At 39.9% G+C, this 18,868-nt stretch overlaps 1 protein-coding gene across 2 annotated transcripts in view; it reads left to right on the forward strand.

The window, feature by feature from the left end:
* The window catches only part of cadm2a (cell adhesion molecule 2a), a 315,078-nt gene that overhangs the window by 270,488 nt on the left and 25,722 nt on the right, over positions 1-18,868 (forward strand). For both annotated transcript variants that reach the window (XM_030068222.1, XM_030068221.1), the window contains exons 6-8: positions 12,338-12,499; positions 12,598-12,688; positions 13,403-13,581. In XM_030068222.1, the coding sequence (XP_029924082.1) occupies positions 12,338-12,499; positions 12,598-12,688; positions 13,403-13,581 (432 nt within the window). The remainder of the gene's footprint in view (positions 1-12,337; positions 12,500-12,597; positions 12,689-13,402; positions 13,582-18,868) is intronic.

The raw sequence follows: 18,868 nt of genomic DNA on the forward strand, positions 1-18,868 counted from the left end.
ACACACAAACACACACACACAGCTGCTGTCTGAAATCAGATCTGTAGCCATCACCAGTAAACAGATTTCGTTTCTAGGACTATTAGATATTTTGGTGTATTAATTAACATCAAGGCAGTAAGCTTGAATAAAGTAAACGTCCCTGGCTCTCTTCTCTTTGTGATATCACACTTTGAAGCGTTTTTGCGCACCAGCTGTCTAACTGATGCTCCAACTATAAGAAGCCGAAAAGTCTGTACTGCAAAGGAAAATGCATCTTTTATTAAAGACACTCCTGTAGATGGCCCACCACCTTTTCATTCTTTCATAACAGATATGTCACCTTGATCAAGTGTGTGTATGTAGCGGTGCACCTAATTGATCCTCAGCTGCACAGAAGGAGTGTGGTCGTAGGTTAACAGACTCTTTGGACTCGAGCCTGTGCAGTCTGGCTGTGGCAGAAGCAAAGGAGATGTTACAACTATCTGATGCATAAAACAAATGCACCTCTGCAGTCACGTCATGTCACACACATCAGTTGTCAATGAACTGATTATCTGGGGGTGTGGGTTGTAATTACTGTCGAGTTTTGGTCTTAAATTAGTTCTGCCAGTGTTAAGGGAATAAACAAATTCCTGTTTCAGTCTTCACTGAATTAAAAAATTTTCCTGCAAACACTGTTGCCAAATACTGGGAGAAGAAGAAGTTGAAAAGATGAGAAGTCTACATGTTTGCATAACAAACGTGATAAAATAAGCACAATGGCTGAGATAGACCATTTGAGAAAAAAGAGATCTTCAATCCACGTCCCAGCAACAAATCTGCTAAGACTGATGATGAACTCCAGCAGTAAATCAGCATGTGATCCCAGTGTTTGCAAGGAGGTGGTGATACAGCTACTGATAAAAGAATAATGTTTGTTAATGGATAAAATACAGTGGGAAATTGAGGAAGACAGAGGACTGGGAAGATGGAGTGACAAGACTTTTTGGAGTACAAGGAACACATAACACTGAGGAAGACCAAAATAAGAAGAGCGCTTAGGAAAGTGCAAGGAGATGCAGTCTCGTTAATGTCTTTTGAAACAGATCCCATGCATAATAATGTGAAACTGCCAAAACTTGTAATTGATAAATATGCTGGGGATATCAGCCAGTGGCAGTACTTTTGGGGACAGCTGTTCACAAAAATCCCAACCCGACAAAAACAGACGAGTTAACCTATCTGAGGACATATCTCACTGGTGCAGCTGCTAATGTTGTTGCAGGATTACCTGACTCACCGGAGCCAATTAAGATAATGCAATCCATTTGCTACAGAATGGGTTTGGCAGAAATGATTTGGTTATTTATGCACACATGACCAAACCTCTAAATTGTAATCCTGTTAAGAATGCCAACAATATCAAAGCACTCAGATATTTGTGTGATAACTGAGAACTACAGATTCATAGTCTGGTCTCTATGGTGGTCATTTCTGACACTTATGGTGGTCTGCTGTGCCCCATTCTAATGAAACTCATACCTGAAGAGATGACTCTGGAGTTTCGAAGATAAGTGGAGGATTATGTCTGGAAGGTTCAGGAATTGATGGATGTAATTCAGAAGCTGGTGGAAAGTCAAGACTGCCAACACGACCAAGAGTGCAAAGGAGTGCCCAAGTAAGGAAAGTGAAAAGGTAATCCACGGTGCAAAACGACACAGTATGATGACAGCATCTGCATTTTATGCTTCAAATCAAATGGATGGATAATTTTGTTTCATTTGTGAGAAACATGATCACATGCCTAAACAGTGCACTGAGATGTCTGTGATTTAGAACTGGGGATATTGCCAAGGATTTTCATAACAAATGCATCTCACGTGAGAAATATAACCGATGTCACCACGAAGCCATTTGCCAACAGAGCCAACAGATGCCATGATTTTATTGAATCTCAACAAGAGGCAGTTCTCCTTCAGACTGCTGCTGTCTAGACAGAGACTCTGTGTACTAAAAAGATACTAAAAAGACAACTTACCTGCTGCATATTAGAAGGAGGTAGCCAGTGTAGCTTTGTGCATCAAGATATATCCTGTGCACCAAACCTTTCAGATTACACACATTTGACTCCATTAAACCAAAATGCATAACTTACAATAAAGAAAAAACAAACACTGAGCAATATCAGCAATGGCCAAAGTGTAGATTTAGATGTCCTAGACACACCTCATGTGTATATTTCTATAAATTGTGAATTTGGACAGTTCATCCAAAAACCCGTATCCAGGCTTAATGCAACATAATGTAACATGTAGAGTTCCAAAATCTGTAGGTTCAGAAACTGAACCCACAGATGGAGCTTTACATGTGAGTGTTGGACTGGAAGATCAAATAAATGACAAACTGCACTCCTGAAACTGAATCCGTCTGGATTGCAATGGAATGAGAACCAAGGAAAAGTCAGGAGGAAGCAATGAAGTTTTCTGAAAAGTCTGTCCAGTGCAAAGGAGGAAGCTACAAGGTGAGCTTACCATGGAAAAATGAAAACAATGACTTGTCTTCCAATTATGATGTAGCCAAGAGATGTTTTGATCAGCTCATTAAGAAGTTCGAAACAAATGTGCCACTTTTTAATCAGTACATTGAAGTTATTAAAGATTGCATCAATCAGGGCATAGTGGAACGTTATGAAAATGTTGTAACAGACAACCCCATTTATTATCTTCCACATGGAGCAGTCAATGAAGAGCATTTAACTACTGAACTAAGAGGAGCATGTGATGCTCCTTCACATGCTCCAGGTTGTCTGTTGTTAAATGACTGCAGAATGACAGGCCCTAATCTGAACCCTGATTTATTCAGCATGCTGTTGAAGTTCAGAGAGCACAGAGTGGCATTTATGGCTGATGAAGATTTCCATTTGAGAGCAAGACAGAGTATTAAGATTTCTCTGGACAGATTACTTTCCACATGCGTACCCACATGTGCATAACCAGATTTCCATCTGGGGCATCCCCCAGTCCTTTTCTTTTGGCTGTGACCATTAGACATCCATGGAGGAAATACCAACAGCATCCTGCTGTGACATCGACACTTGATAAGTGTCCATGTTTATCCATGCAAGCCACAGATGTCCTGCAAGATGCAGGTATTACTCTATGCTAATGGAACGCCAATTCTGGAGGAAAATCCTGTGAAATGAAAAAATGGAACACACAGTAAGTGGAAATGTTCAATTGAAAAACACAAAAGGAACATGCCCCTAAAGAATACAATGAGTGTTTAATGAGTGTTTTCCCACAGGAAATTTGTTCTCACAACATACAAACATTGAAACATACAGACAATTATACCACACAGATTACACATAGATATGATACAACAGACTACCTCCAACCCTCCAAAAGGAGCATTTTACATGCTGTTGCGTGTATATTAATTCACTGTCGTGGACAGGTCCAGTGTCCAAAGAAAGAGAAATCAATCTGAGGATGATAAAGTTGTAAAGGAAACCTAAACAAATCAAAAATACACATTAGTGTTTACAGCTGAGGACACAGAGGTTTATTGGGTTCATGTAACACAGAATCAAAGTGTCCTTGATGAAATCTCATGGTTGCAATGAGGTGAAGAAACAGTTTTTCAGTCTAAAATTCAGTCTCTCAGCCTTTTTTTTTTTTTTTTTTTTTTTTTTTTTCTGGATGACAAAGGAATACAAAGAGTGGGAGGCAGGTTACAGATGACCAGCTGGAAATATGAACAAAGGCATTGCCACACGTGTTAATAACATCGCCAACTAGTGGTGTATTCTGGTCTCTGAGACACCCTTACCAAGTGAGAGAGATGTTCTGGATAGTAAAAGTAGGACAAATAACAAAAAAACTGTACACGCTTGCTTAAATACAAGGTCAAACCTACTCAGCAGATTTCAGTACTCGTACCTGAGCAGAGCATTGAGGAGGTGCCTCCTTTTGAAATCACAGGACCGGGTTTTCCTGGACCCTTGTGTTGTAAATCTCAAGACAAAGTTTATATTGCTCCTTTTTACCTCTGTAGTCACCAGAGCTACTCTCTATAATAGTGACTGATTTGACTACTGAAAATTTCCTACTGGCATGTCAATGTTTTGTGGCACATGTTGCAAAGACTTGCCTGCGCAAAGTGCTCTGAATGAAGAAATCTAAACAATTCTGACAGAAGTGGAAGCAATCGATAATTCTCAGCCCATCACTTTTACCCACACAAATAGTGTGGAACCTGTCCCTTTAGCTCCATCACACTTTCTGTTTGGTGAGCTCCGTACAATGCTTCCTTCAACTGGCAATGCAACATCAAGAGTACCACATCAACACATATCCAGGTAGTAGTTCTGGAAAAAAACAGAAAGCAACTTAATGGAACTCTATGTCTACAGAGCTAAAGCCTGGAGACATAGTATTAGTCAATGAGGATGGCGTGGCAAACATCTTTTGAAAGTGGGGAGAATTACAGAAGTCTACGTGGGCAGAGATGGAAAGGTACATTCTTGCCTTGTTATGCTACCTAAGACCAGTGCAGCTACTGTATTTTCTTGAACTGAATTTCGATCAGGAAAGGCTAATATGAAAATAAACAAGCGATTTGCTGAGCGAAAAAACATATTTATTAAGCAAATGAGAACTGCAGGGATAGACCTGAGAGTTGCAGATGCAGTTGAAATGAGGAGACGATGTTGACGATCCCTTGAGAATGCCTTATATCCATCCATGGGGCCTTGACTTTGGTGGTGATGAGGATGTTGAGGAGCAAGTAATCAGTCAGATCTGAAAGACTGACATGAATGAAAGATGTATATATAACAACAAAGTGACAGCTAGGTGAGTGGGAGGCAAAGATTCTGATTGGATCTCGGAGATGAATGAATTATGAATGGGGCCATGAGAAAACGGGGCATATGGTGATAGGACGAGAAGAGCCTACACAAGTCTGAGAGGCTCACAACAGCTTTATGCAACTATCAGGTGCATAAAAAAAGCACACTACTGCAGTGATGTCATGTCACACAAATATCAGTTATCGGTAGGGCTGCAAAGGAATGGGAATATATGGAAATTTATGGGAATTAATGGGAAATTTGGGGTAATTTCTACAAACTGTATCATATACAAACATAAATCTAAACATTTTGTTTTGTCATAAGCAGACATGCGTGTAAACTAATACATTTTTTAAAAAAAAAACAACATTTTTATTTTGATTTATTTGTGAGTAGAGCTTTAATCTATTCTTGCATTGAAAAAAAACATGAATGTTGAATAAAATAAACATTTTCCCTATGACCCAGAATTTTGCAAACCTAGTTATTGGAGAACTGATTATTAAGGAAGTGGGTTGTATTTACTATAAAGTTGTGGTCTTGAATTAGATCTGTCAGTGTTGAGGGAACAAACCCTAAAGAGCATTCCTGTTTGTCTTCATTTAATTCAAAAGATGTCCTACAAAAGGAGATGCACTTGGGCAGCAACAGAGTTACTTTGCTCCACACACTATCCATAGCCATTAAGATCAATATACAAGAGGTGGCGTGCGTGTCCAGTTTTAAATGCCAGGGCACTGAGATTGACCAGGCCCTCTCCCTTTGAGGGCAAGTGGGAACTGTCGACATCAAGGCACAACCGAGGCTCCCTAACTGTGACTGCTTAGGGATTTCCATGTCAGAAAGGACATGGACATCCTGATAAGGCTCTGCCAGGCGCTGATAGAAAGTCTCCGAACATTTAACGTTGTTTCCTGGTTGTAGTCACCTGTCAGTTAACAGCAGAGCAGAACCAGTGCGGCAGGTCGGCCAGGGGAGGTTGCTTGCAGGCTGACAACAGGTCCAGCTCCCTGAACACGACACAAAAGCAGCAGGCAGAATAAGTGAGAAGATTGCTGAGGACACAACATATCACCGCCACACCTCGCTGGAGCTGGCACCTTTTGTGCATTAGAGCCAGGACTGCTTTTTTAAAAAAGTTTAGTCCTACCAATTGTTATGCAGCTCAAGACGAAGAAAAGTGAAGAGATGCAGCGTTAGTCTTGCTTGGGATGGACCCAAGTATCAGCAGACTTTTCCTGTAAGTTTAATACAACTGTCAAATTCATATCTGTATTGGTATTGGCCGTTGTGAGTGGGAAAATGTCAGACATAGGTACTGTATCGCCCTTAAAAAAGCCTTGGGTTTCAGCTCTAACTCTAGCACACAGCACTTAAGACATGATCTGTTTTATTACTGTTTGTATTATGTGTTTTAGTTCATTTTAATGAGTAATTTGCACCATTATATGTTTTTAATGAGCTTCATGCCCACCCACAGAAAATTTTCTGTTGTTCCGGTTTGCAAAAATTGTTTTAAATCTTACATGGGATGCAATTCAGAGGGAAAAAAAGACAGAAAGACAGAGCTAATGTTGAGTCAGCCCTCAGAACCCTGCTGCCAGGATTAGTCAGCTCTGTGGCTGTTGTTGATGATGTCTCCTCCAGCCCAGCAGTCCTCCTCTGTCTCTCTATCTATCCCTCCTTCTCCCTTTCTTGGATTGTCCCTCTCTCCTGTGAAATGACATAAAAGGGTCAGATCCCCTCATCTTTACGCCTGTCATTTCCATTCCTAATCCTCTAAGGCTCTATCTTGGCTCACACTGAGGATGCTGAGCTGTGAGTCCCCACCCACAGAACGGTGACAGCCAAGTTCTGCCAGGCTTCAGGTTAAGGACAGGAGGACATTACCAGTTCACAATCCACATGAAACTTTACTTTATTTGTATGATAGAGAAGTTTTGTAATTAATATGCATTTATGCTCATTATGTATCTTGTGCAAAACAAACACCTCAGAGCATTTTTTTTCTTCACAATTGCTTTGACTGAATTTGTTTTACTTGATGAATTTATTTGATTTTATGCATTCATTTAAGGCTGTTCTAGGCAAGATTTGTCCACTCCCACAACCACTCCAACCTCACTCTAAACGGTCAGCTGAGATTGTGTGTGATTGCTGTAATGCATCTGATGAAACTTCTGCAGCCGATACCGGCACTGGTTGAAGATCTCTGCACACAGAAAGTGATTCATTTAAACATCAGTGCAAAATGCCAAACTGCCTCCTGAACAGCAGTGAGTAGGCCTCCTACCAGAGAAAGTTAGACTCATCAGCGATGGTCAAACCTTGATCTCTACACCCACCAGCATTTATGTTAAAAAAAAGAAAAAAGAAAAAAAATGACAGTTTACCAATGACTTGTTAGATGCTTTTTGAATATGGTGTTTTCAAAATTCACCGTTGCTTCTCGCTGTTTTGTGGAGCCAGAAATGCGCCAAGCTGGAGGGTATAGCCTTAAATAACTCAGTCGCAGGGTAGAAATAACTGTCAAAATATGGATATTAAATTAGTTTTTGTTTCAATAAATGTTTTCAGTTTTTCTCTCTATTATTGATGGTTAATGAATAGTTTTTAATTGGGCAAAGATAAGTCATGATGATCTAAGAGCAGATTTGTGTGTGTGTTTGTTTGTGTGTGTGTGTGTGTGTGTGTGTGTGTGTGTGTGTGTGTGTCTGTCTGTCTGTGTAGTGTAGTGTGTGTGCAGTATGTGTGTACTGTATGTGAGAGACCGGCAGAAAGACTCATTTTAATTGACAAGCCTGCGCTGTAATGGCAGCTAAGATGTCAGCCACTCATTGCAGCTGTGCTTAAAATGTGATGAGATATTTATGGACCAATTAAACCTCTCGACGCACACTGGCATGTATTCGTGCACACACATCGTGCCATCATTCAGGAGCAGCCAGAGTGCATACAGATTACAGACACGTTAACAATGAGGTATCAGTTGTGGTTAGACAACTGTTATTATGTTCTCTAAGTGGGCCTGACGAGACTTTGGTGCAGATGATGATATCGATGAACTCAAAGTTTTTGTGAGAAAGTCAATTTTTGTGGTGCTCTCGTACACCCTCGCACAGAGGCAATCAGAGAGCATTCAAATAGCCAAGCGAGAAGAGAGGCCTAAAAACACTTTAAATTGTCCAGGCGCTCGCTCTCGTCCCACAGTTGAATCTGGGAGCTATACTGCCTCAGCTAATCAAACAGACTATTTTTGAACAGACAGCATTCAGCATTAAGAATTACAAACTAACTTTTAGAAGTTGTTTTTTTTTTGTTTTTGTTTTTGTTTTTGTTTTTCCTGAAAGTCAACCAATAGCAGTTAATAGAGGAGTAAAGTACATTGTGTCCAGATAAATTCTATGAGTTGAGGGGAAGTCTTTTGCCTGAAAATGTTACATTGTTACATACAAATGTTACATACACACATACACACACCCAAGAATACATTTTAAATGTATGCAAAAACTTTCTGTATTAGCAGCAGTAATGTAAATCTGGTGGCAATCACAAAAAGCCATTATGTTGAATCAACACATTTTTAATAAAACACAGCAAGCTAAAATCTTAATTTTATTTACACACACACACACACACGCATATATTATTATTATTTAATTTGGCCATTAGAAAAGAAAATAGCATATCATGAAACAAAGTATTGATTATCAGGAAAGCAAGAAAATGTAATTGTTAAACTGTTTCATTTCTACACAATGCCATCTGACTTTTGTTGGTTGAATAGACTCATCACCAGTTCAAACACGCGAACACTAACCTGTGACAAACAGATGCTAAAAAAGAGAGGAAACTATGGCGACAAAGGAGGTATGAGTATCCTGAACACACGGTCAGACTGCTCTTCCTGGTATGTGCTGTATAGAAATCTTGAAATCAGGAGCTATAAGGGCTGAACCTTCCAGGGCTGCTAGAGGTGATGTCACTGCAGAGAGAGAAGAGGATTAATGAAGATAAGGAGCACAGTAGGGAGTAAAGACAGGAGTTAAGTTGACTGATGGAGAGACAGTGGGGGGAGAGGCAAAAGGAGAGTTTGAGGGCATAATTGATAGAAATGATAAGAAAACGTTTCCATCTGCAAAAGCAAGCTATGGTATCATAAATAAGATGGCCTCTCTCTTTCTAATCCTCTCTTTTTCTCCCCTCTATAGCTCCAACAGTTCTTTTCTTTGTGAAGAAATACAGCCATTTCTCCTCTCTCCTGTTGTCTGTTTGAGTGTTGCTAACACTGCAGACCTGTCAATCATTCATCTCAAGGGGAGGTGGGCGCATTTCCTCACTTGGGGGAAGCGACTGAGGAGAATGAATGATTGGCAGAATGGAGAGAGGGAGAGGAGACGGTGGGGTGGGATGCTTAGAAAGTGGAGCAGATGAGAGCAGAGGAGAGGAGGATATGGAGCGTAAACAATCTCTTCAGGAGATACAAACAAAGGCAACCAGCATGAGAGAGACTGTACATACACTGGTGCTTTTTAAGTTTGCTATGATGAGAATACAGAAAAAGAGAGAGACGTGTTGCACTGAGGCACAGTTGCACAAAGCAGGACAACACCTGAATGCAGAGATAAGGAAGTAAACCTGAATGTATAAGTGAATTTATGTTTGAAAGACTTTGAATGTGTGGGTTTGATATCATTTAATAGCTTGACCGCTGGTATACCGTGGGTAGAACGTCCACCCGCAAAATATTCAGAGTGGCTGAACGAAGGTCATAGAAAGGCGAGTGCGTTAGGAATACCTGCATGGAGATGGAGATTATTTACTGGCAGTGAAGTCGAGAAGCCAGTGTGTAACGACTTAAGACTTAAGAAGAAGAGCTACTGTAGCAGTGGAAGATTTTCAAGAACTATCGTCTGAGGTATGACTGTGTGGCCTGGGATGCTTTATTGTGATTTGGCAGATGTTGTGCCACTACAGGAGAGTGTCTCAGAAACTGGATGCCGAAAGTGTCAAGACTCATATCAAGTGGAAACAGGGCCAGTGGTGTGGGGCTATGAATTTAAATCCTGAATGAATGAAGGGTTCAAGGCTAAGAGCAGATGGAAAAGGGAGGAGATGGACAGGCATGGTCTTGCCAAGTCAATCATTTTTACTATACTTTATCTACTTGATGTCTTTATCAAGGATTTTGATTTCTTTCAAACTGACGTGGCAGAAATGTTGACAGATGTTGCAGATATCAATTAAAACCACTGATTGCAGGAACCTAAAACATTAAATAGGACTTTACTGTGGTCACTGCTGAGATTTGAGGAGAGTTGATACTGGACTGTTATTTTATGGAGTAATGAAATGCTGGTCATGTGGCTAGCACCCCTGGAGCAGGAAGGACTTCAATGTCCATGCAGCTCCAAGACAGTTTGACAGGAATGAAGACATTGCTGTCATATGGATCAAATCTATGATCTCCTGGTTAGCAAAGAGCCTCTCCAACCACTGGGCTACACTGCCACTCAGTGATGAGTGTGGAGGGCTTAGGATTTGCAAGAGGCCAATATTATTCCAAGGAGAAATTTTAATGGAAGCTAATGTGGTGAATGGGAAACAATCAACAGTCATAATAACCATGAATTTTTTGTTAATCCTTAGCCAAAGAGAGATCAAACATCTTTGAAGGTAGACATCAGATTCGTGGACACATAGGAAGCTGAAAGGGGAATGATGGGACAAGGATGTGAGCCAAAATCCAGGTCATTATCTAGATAATGAGCAAAAGCTGGGTTTGGGGATTTCCCGGATGTTTTGGCAAGGAATGGTGTGTTGATGGGGATAAAGAGGTGGACCAGCAGTCAGCTGTTTAGTTGGGTTTACAGGGCAGGTGTTGCTGGGATAATTTTGAGAGCAGATTGTGCAGATGTAGTGGACTATTTATGATGATGTTTTGCAACCAGGCTGATTGAAGTTATTGCCAAACACCTGACTGCCACAGAACAAGATGCCTGGCCATGGTAATCATTTTGTCCTGATGGGACTGCTTGTTGTCGGGCACTCAAAGGATGAGAGGGAGAGGAAGAAATGTGGTGTAAGAATTTGCAGTGTGAGATTTGGACAATTAGTGTAGGTGCAGTGGATTTCGGGCAGCCGACAGGCAAAGGTGGTCAACAGTGGTTCAGGAGGCCTTGGGCGTAAAGATGGACATCACCTGCAAAGACTATCAGCCTTCTAGGAGGTATCTTTTTTTTTTTTTTTTAGCTGTAATAAGAACTGATGCTGGATGAGATGCCAAAGCAGAATCTAAAATGTGTGATGAATACATGTGCTGAGGTACACAGTTACAACAATGATCTGACAAAGCATAAGTTGTGGGAAAACTTAAGTATAGCATTTGTCTTCAGAGGAATATCCAAATAACATGGCTGAAACTCTCAAGCTGACAAACTTTCAGAATAACTTTTTTTTGTGGAGACGCATAATCATATGATTGCAAATTAACTGGAGACAATTTCTTGTGGGGACTTTTTTTTTTTTTTTTTTTTTTTAACAATGGGTTTAGTGATCATTATAATTGAGTGTAGGTGTCTTGGAGGAATATTAAGTGGAAGAGAGATACATTCCAGTGCTGTCCTGTTCCTGACCTCCAGGTAATTAATTAACTCCAATAATTAGAGCAGGAGAATGAAAAAGAATAACAGCTGTTTGAGTGCAAGGAGTAAGAACAGCTTTTGTGTATGTGTATGTGTATGTGTGTCTGAGTGTGTGTGTTTGCGTTTGTTTTTGTTTGCATGCATGCGTACTGCTGCTGAACAGTTGTTGATCTGCAATATTGGAATTCAGAGAAGGATTCATGGGGAGTCAGTTCATCCCAAAATAGAGCTGCTATGTCTTGACTCATATTAAGAGCTGGGCTCTGTTTGTGCCTCCGTTCAGGCATTTATTTGTTTGTCTGTTCATAACGCTATTCACCATGTGTGCGATGGGGAGGGGAACTATATGGTTTGCATTGTTAAGGTTGCACAGAGTCCCATAGGGGAAATACTGTCTGCTCTCATTCAGCAGGCAGTGTGACAGAGGTCAAACAAACATCAGCTAGCTTACAGTTGGTGCGTTGTCAATCTGTATACCATAATGTCGCTTAGTGATTTTGTTCAGCGAATCTCTTACACTTCTCTTTCAACAAATACAGGTGTTAGCAGGTGGAATAACAACATCAACATCATTTCTCTCACTTGAGGACTATAATCTCTTCACCAGCAGAAAAGCAAATATTCAAGAGCCAACTATAGTGTTTTGCAGAACTGCTATGTAAAGAACATACAGTTATGTTGTGAATATTACATTTGGGTGCATACAGTATTGCATGATGGTTGTTGATGTTGATCAAATATCCCTCTGAAGTGTTGCTGTATGTGTAAAGCAACTTAAACCTGATGTTGACCACAGAGCCATCAGATTTAACTGTGGCCATCACAGCCCACAGGATGAATGTGTTGCATCAATGACAGCATGCAACTCTCTCCCAAGGTGCTAAGGAGGTGAACGCAAGCGGGAGGACATTTACGGTACGGAGCTCCCTGCAGCTGCATGTGGACAGGAATGATGATGGAGTGGCCTACACCTGTAGAGTGGACCATGTGGCACTCGCACAGACACCACAGCAAGCCACCGAAGTGCTGGAGGTCCACTGTGAGTAAACACCAGAAGACATGTGAGCACACACGGAGTGTACACATATGTCAGTGTGCAATGCTTGTAAATCACAACTCTCCCTCTCTCTGTCCTAGATGCCCCTCGTGTGGAAATCGTCCACTCCCTTGCAGTCCCTCAGGAGGGTCAGTACCTGAAACTGGAGTGTGTATCCAAAGGAAACCCCTCGTAAGTCACAGAAAATATCATAACAATCATTAGCTATGATTCCATCCAAATTTCAAAAATATATTAAGTGCATTTTCAAAAATTAGGCAGAAGGAAATGAGACGGCATTATGCAAATTATTTTGACAAGTGCAAAAATGTAAGCCATTGTGCAGTCAAATTGGTGCAACCAAACAGTTCGGAAGATCAAGAGATGTAAGAACCCTCACTCACTTGTACATGGCTTCATTAAATGTCCAGAGGTCCAGAGAACATGTCGGCCCTCATATATCAGTGCTCCACTTAATTTCCCAATTTTTGCTGTAATCAGCAGGATGGACTTTTTATAAAAGATCCTGTCAGCCACAATGTTTTGGTCATTCAACAGAGTGGAGGTGCATTCAAAAAGACCCCGCTATGTCATTGTTACTTGAAATTGTTTCCATAAGCCTTTTTTCACATTTTGTCTTCATCAACATGCCAACGAATCCACCTCAGCCAGACATAAATTAAAAATGATAAAGTTTTTGTGAAATTCCTATGTTTCCATTCAGGTTTTCTCATGAGCAAATTCACATAAAATTCCACATAAAATTGGTGGATGGTAACCCTTCTGCTGATAGGAGTCTTTTATCTAATGCTTCAGTAAGGTATAAGTAGCATGCTTTGCTTTCACTAGAAGAGGAATTGGCCCTATTCAAACTGCTGTTCTCTCACCCATTCTCTAACCTTGTAGACCGGATCCTGTGATGTGGACAAAGGATGGCGGCGAGCTTCCTGACCTGGAGAGAATGATTGTAGAGGGGAGGGAGCTCACCTTCACTTCTCTCAACAAGACAGACAATGGCACCTACCGCTGCGAAGCCAGCAACCACCTAGGCACCAGCAGTGCTGAATATGTACTCTACGTCTATGGTGAGTCCAGAGGAGACCCTGATATGTGGGTAAACATGTTTCATAAGGTGATTTTCACTTGCAACCCTGCAAAACAAAGGGAAAGGGACAGGGAGGAGATTTTACAGGCCACTCATTGTCATTGCCACCCATAAATGCAGAAAAATCCAGAATCTAGAATTGTACTCAAATTATGCTGCCATTGTTAATTTAATAGTGTTACATATGCAGTGTAATGTGTGAACGTAAATTCACCAGCAGCACACTTCATCATAAGAACCAGGATTATATCACCTCCTGATCTGCATACTGTATCAGTGCTAAGAGTGATTAGTGGTACTATCTCTCGCTGGGAGAATAAGGGCCTCAGGTGACACCAATGCCACCAACGCCTTTCCTTAAATAAACCTGCGTCCCAGATCCTCCACACACGCACACATACACACACACACACACACACACACACACACACACACACACACACACAGGGAGAGAAATGTGTGAGGGAGGCAGAATTTAGTGCTGCGTTGTCAGGAATATCACCAGGAAGGATAAGTAATTCCTAGTAACGCCAGAGGAGGTGGAGGATAAAGGGACTCAGTGTCAGGGAAAACAGATAGCTCTTCCTCTCTTCCGTTTCTCCACTGCCAGAGATAGCATTTGTCTTTTGGCATTAAGTAATAATGCTTAAAAAAGAGAGCAGAACAGCAGGACTTCTCTCTTTCCTCTGCGTTACAGACTCAGACAATGTGTTATGAGGGACAAAAAAAAAAAAAAAAAGCAGGCGACCAGTGGTCAGCGAGAGCATCCTTCAACTGCAGTAAAAATTGAATTTTCCTAAGCAGATCAATAAAGTATCACAATACTATTATTACAAGCGCCTTGGGGATGTTTCACTGATTTTCCCCTTTAAGGCACCCTGAATCTGATACAAAAAAATGAGACAATAAACCTCTCAGGTACCAACAGCTATGTGTTGTTGGAGCTAGAATGCTTTAAAATCTCTTCTCTTTACCATTGTCTGTGTGTGTGTGCAGAACAAATGTAAAGCATGTGAATGATGCAACCAAGGTTAGCATCAATAGTCCATGAAGTGTTTGCTGCTGGTCGAAGCCAGTGCTACAGCAACACTTGACAACCCTTGAGCAGACACAGGAGAGCGGTAAGTGTCATATTTTAGGCTTTATCTCAAATAACTTTGTTCCCAATAACAGGAGAAAAGAAAATGGTAAGAAACATTTAATGGTGGAATATAAAGCCTTTTATATAACTGAAGGACTTCATCGACATTTATCTAAGAAAATGCTCAGCAACACTTAGTTTAAGCTTGAATGATGTGTGTACAGAACTCTTATCTACTCCAAATAATACAACACATACTTCACTGGTAAAGACAAATTATACATCAATATTAAGTTAATTTGATTATTTCGTGACTCTGTTAAAGTGCTGTTGTTTATCCCAGTTAATGAAAACACACACATTAATATACGCTGCATATTTCATTTATTTTTATTACAGTATACAAAAAAATAAACAAAAATACAAAACATTAATTTGTGTACTGGCCAAGCACATGACTGGTAACAGATTAGAAAATGGAGAACCAATTTAGTGATTATGTGTTTGTTTTTCTGCCCCCAGAGAACTTTACATGGCTGCTTTTGTTTATACCTCACTCATAACACAAGCGCGAATATTAACAAAGTCAAATCGTGCTTTTAAGGATGCTAATTCAATCCTCGGGCCATTTTATGGAGTATATTGGTCTAATGTGTCATTTGTGGCATAGATTTTGAACTGTGCTTTCGTTCACTGGGAATGTAAAACCAAAATCTCTTTGCAATATCTTTTGCAAGCGATTTTTTTTTTTCACCATAGTTATCATAGATGCATCTACAATGATAGCTGTCAGCTTAAATATCAGGACACTTCTACCAAACATCAAAACAAGACTCGACTAGTCACATCATTATAAAAGTCATCCACCCAGTAAAGATATGTTTTATGCTTTGCAAGTTTATCTTAATCTATGAAAGTAGCTTTTGTAGGCTGTGTGCATTTTACACAGGTTTGGGAAGTAACAGATGTAGGGTTTCTGAAATCTAATTAGGAAAATGGCAATTTATTTCAGCTTCTGACAGTAATCACATTACATACTTTTTATAGTCACAAAGATCATTTTGTTCATCTTGAAATAATTTTGGTGATTGTGATTGTGGATGATGATAATAATTGATTTAATTTAATTAATTGACCATTTAACCGGATGTCTCATATTAAAAAAAAAAAAAAAAAAAAAAAAAAAAAAAAGTAAAGTAGCTTAATACCAAGTTTAATTAATCAGATTGCATCAGTGACTTTGAATATTGCAACATATCCTGCTTTTTTCGGGGGGGAGTTTGGGTAGAGTGTGTTTTGGCATTCTTACACTGTAAATTTGCACACCATTTCACACAGCTCATGCTAGAGCACCTCATGACACTTGATTCAGTGCACCCGCTGTGCCATAATTTACAAAACAGGAATCAGAATTTATAAATTTGCAACAAAGATGCTATGAACCTCTCCTCCACCTTTATAGAGGTGCCAAAATGGGTTTTAAGTAAGTTGTGACCATGATTAGCACAGCTTGTAAATGCTGTGCAAACACAAATTTAAAAGGTTCAAACTTACTTAATTTATAGTACATACTAAATAAATCCTACACCCCCTCAGACCATTGTAGCAATAAGTCATATTTCCCTCATAACTATCTTTGTATTCAAAGCCCCAAAATGCTAAATGACCACAGTACAGAGGGATAAATGCCATCTGATGTGTAGGATCCTTACATAAATCATCTCCATTTTCCTGCATCTGTTTCTTTTAATCTTCTGTGAATGGTCCATTAAAGCTGAGGGGAAATGACAGATCTCACGCACAGTCACAAGAAGAATTCACATATAGATAGTGAGACAAGTACATTTGGTGCCTATCCATGTTTGGATTTGATGTTAAAGTTTGCTAAATTGCCAGAGCTTTGAAAGCTGTGCTGAGATATAGCAGCACATTCAGTTGGATAACTAATTTGGAAGAATACACATTTGGAATACACAATTGTGTTTTGTAAGAGCCTGGCTCTTTATAACTTAACACTGGAGAAGTTTCAAAACTTTCTCTGAGAATTAGCACTTTCTATCCCCCTGTGTCTACCTACTTACAGTAGAAAATTTCCAGTAGGAAGTCTTGGGGTGGTTTAATTAGTGTGCGTGTGTGTATGTGTGTCCCACATGCCAAGGTCTTTGTGTCCACCTAACAATTCCTTCAAATGCCAGCCCAATGTAAAAACAAGAATAACCAATGCACTTAATGACAGTGATGCTATAAAACTGACAAATTCTGCGCCACCAGAAAGGTAATTGGGTATGGGAGGGTCAAAGAGCCCTATCCAGATTCATTACTTGTTCCTCTAAAATGGCACCCAGTCTGTTCCTACCCTTCATCAGTGATTAGCACACCTTTTAGCCTTTCACAATTGCTGCTATAATTCTTGGAAAATGCCTTTTTAATGGTTCCTCTCCAACGAAGAGACGTTTCCCTCTTCCCTCTCTCCTGAAGACATCCACTTAGCTGCTTAGTGATTCACGCTAAGGCTGAAATGTCACTCAGACGCACAGGACAGTGGGCCCTATGAAAGAGTACCGCCGCCAATTAAAAGTCTCTGCCGTACCATAAAAAGCAGAGTGACATAAACATAAAAGCCAAGGTAGTACTGTAACCTCATTAACTTTGTCACACAATGTTTCAATTCCATTTTTCCTGTCGCCTTAATGTGTGACAGTGAGAAACATTGCCTTGGATGAAGCAGCTTTACCACTATCCTCTGGTGGGAAGACCAAAGTCAAAAACAGATTGTGACACTCACAGCTTGATTAGACTTTTTTGTTTAAAAGTCAACCCTGCAAACAAGATGGGAAATGATATAAAAAAAAAAAAAAAAAAAAAAACATGTAGAACCAACACTGCTCATAATAACACTCCTGTGGAAAATAGTTCCCACTCTTACGGATTAGATTTCTACTGACATATACCAAAAATATTAGCAATATATTTGTGTAGAATGAAAACAAGTATGGAAAGTATAGAAAATGAAATGCAATCCAGCAGCATTGTTTTAATGTTATAAATGAACATGTTGTTCCACTATAAATACTAGATTTTAACAAATGGCATTAAGTTGCTGAACTTCACCCCTTAAAGGCTTTGCTGCATTAAGTGGTTTGCTCAACCTTGTTGAAGACTTTTATTCAAAAAAACATATTATAAGTATTGTTTATTACTGAATGTGTGATGAAACGTGCATACATTTAAAAGGCCTTACAAGGACACAAAGAAACACAGAGATTCTCTACACTGAATCTTTATATTATATGCATTTTAATAATGTATTGAGTTTGCAGACAGTGTCAAATTTGTTAAATTCATCTGTGTTTTTATTATATAAACATGTTTTCTTTCTCAGCTCTCAGCTTTTAACTTTCATATGTTGTGAGGTCCCTGAAGGCAGTTTCTGCCTTCAGGCTCACAGACATCAACCAGTTCAGCTCTAATCCTGCCCTCTCACTACAGAAATCACCCTAAACATTCAAAAACAGGAAAAAAAATTAATTCACACCCATGGAGAAAATAGTGACACCTGGGAGTACAGTATGGAAATTTCCTCACAAGTGGTAGCATTTTACTCCTTTTACTCTTATAGATGCTTACTGTAATAATATTTTCCTGTTGCTGTATACATGGGAGCTCATATGCCTGACAGACATCTGTTTGGCATAAGCCTCGCTGGACAGGACAATCAAACATCATGCTCAAGCTGTTTATACTGCTGTCTTTACACAGTGCTATGTTGTACCAATGCAGTGTTATCTTTGCTCGATGGAACTGTAGCCAAAGACCAGAGTTTTACAGCAGTTATTTTGAAAGGCTAACAACAAAACCCTTGTCCATGGCCAATGAATAAATCATTAGAGGTTTAGCTACCCAGCCACGTGCTTGTTCCTTAAAGCCTGCCTCGTGTGAAGCCTAACCCTGAGAGAATCATTAATAGTCAATCACCTGACAGGGCTCAGCAGGGCCAACCTCCCAATTCTGATGCGAAGGGTCACTCAAGGTGCGTAAACACTTACTTATGAGATTCTGATGAACATCTCTGCTCCTTGAAACACTATGTATCCAACTCAATATGTTGAAACCAACCAAGAAATAAGAAATAAGGAACATTTGAATAAAATGTCTTGGTGCAGTGCATGATTTTGTGCCAGCAATA

This window comes from Myripristis murdjan, chromosome 14, assembly GCF_902150065.1.
Source record: "Myripristis murdjan chromosome 14, fMyrMur1.1, whole genome shotgun sequence".
NCBI lineage: Eukaryota > Metazoa > Chordata > Actinopteri > Holocentriformes > Holocentridae > Myripristis > Myripristis murdjan.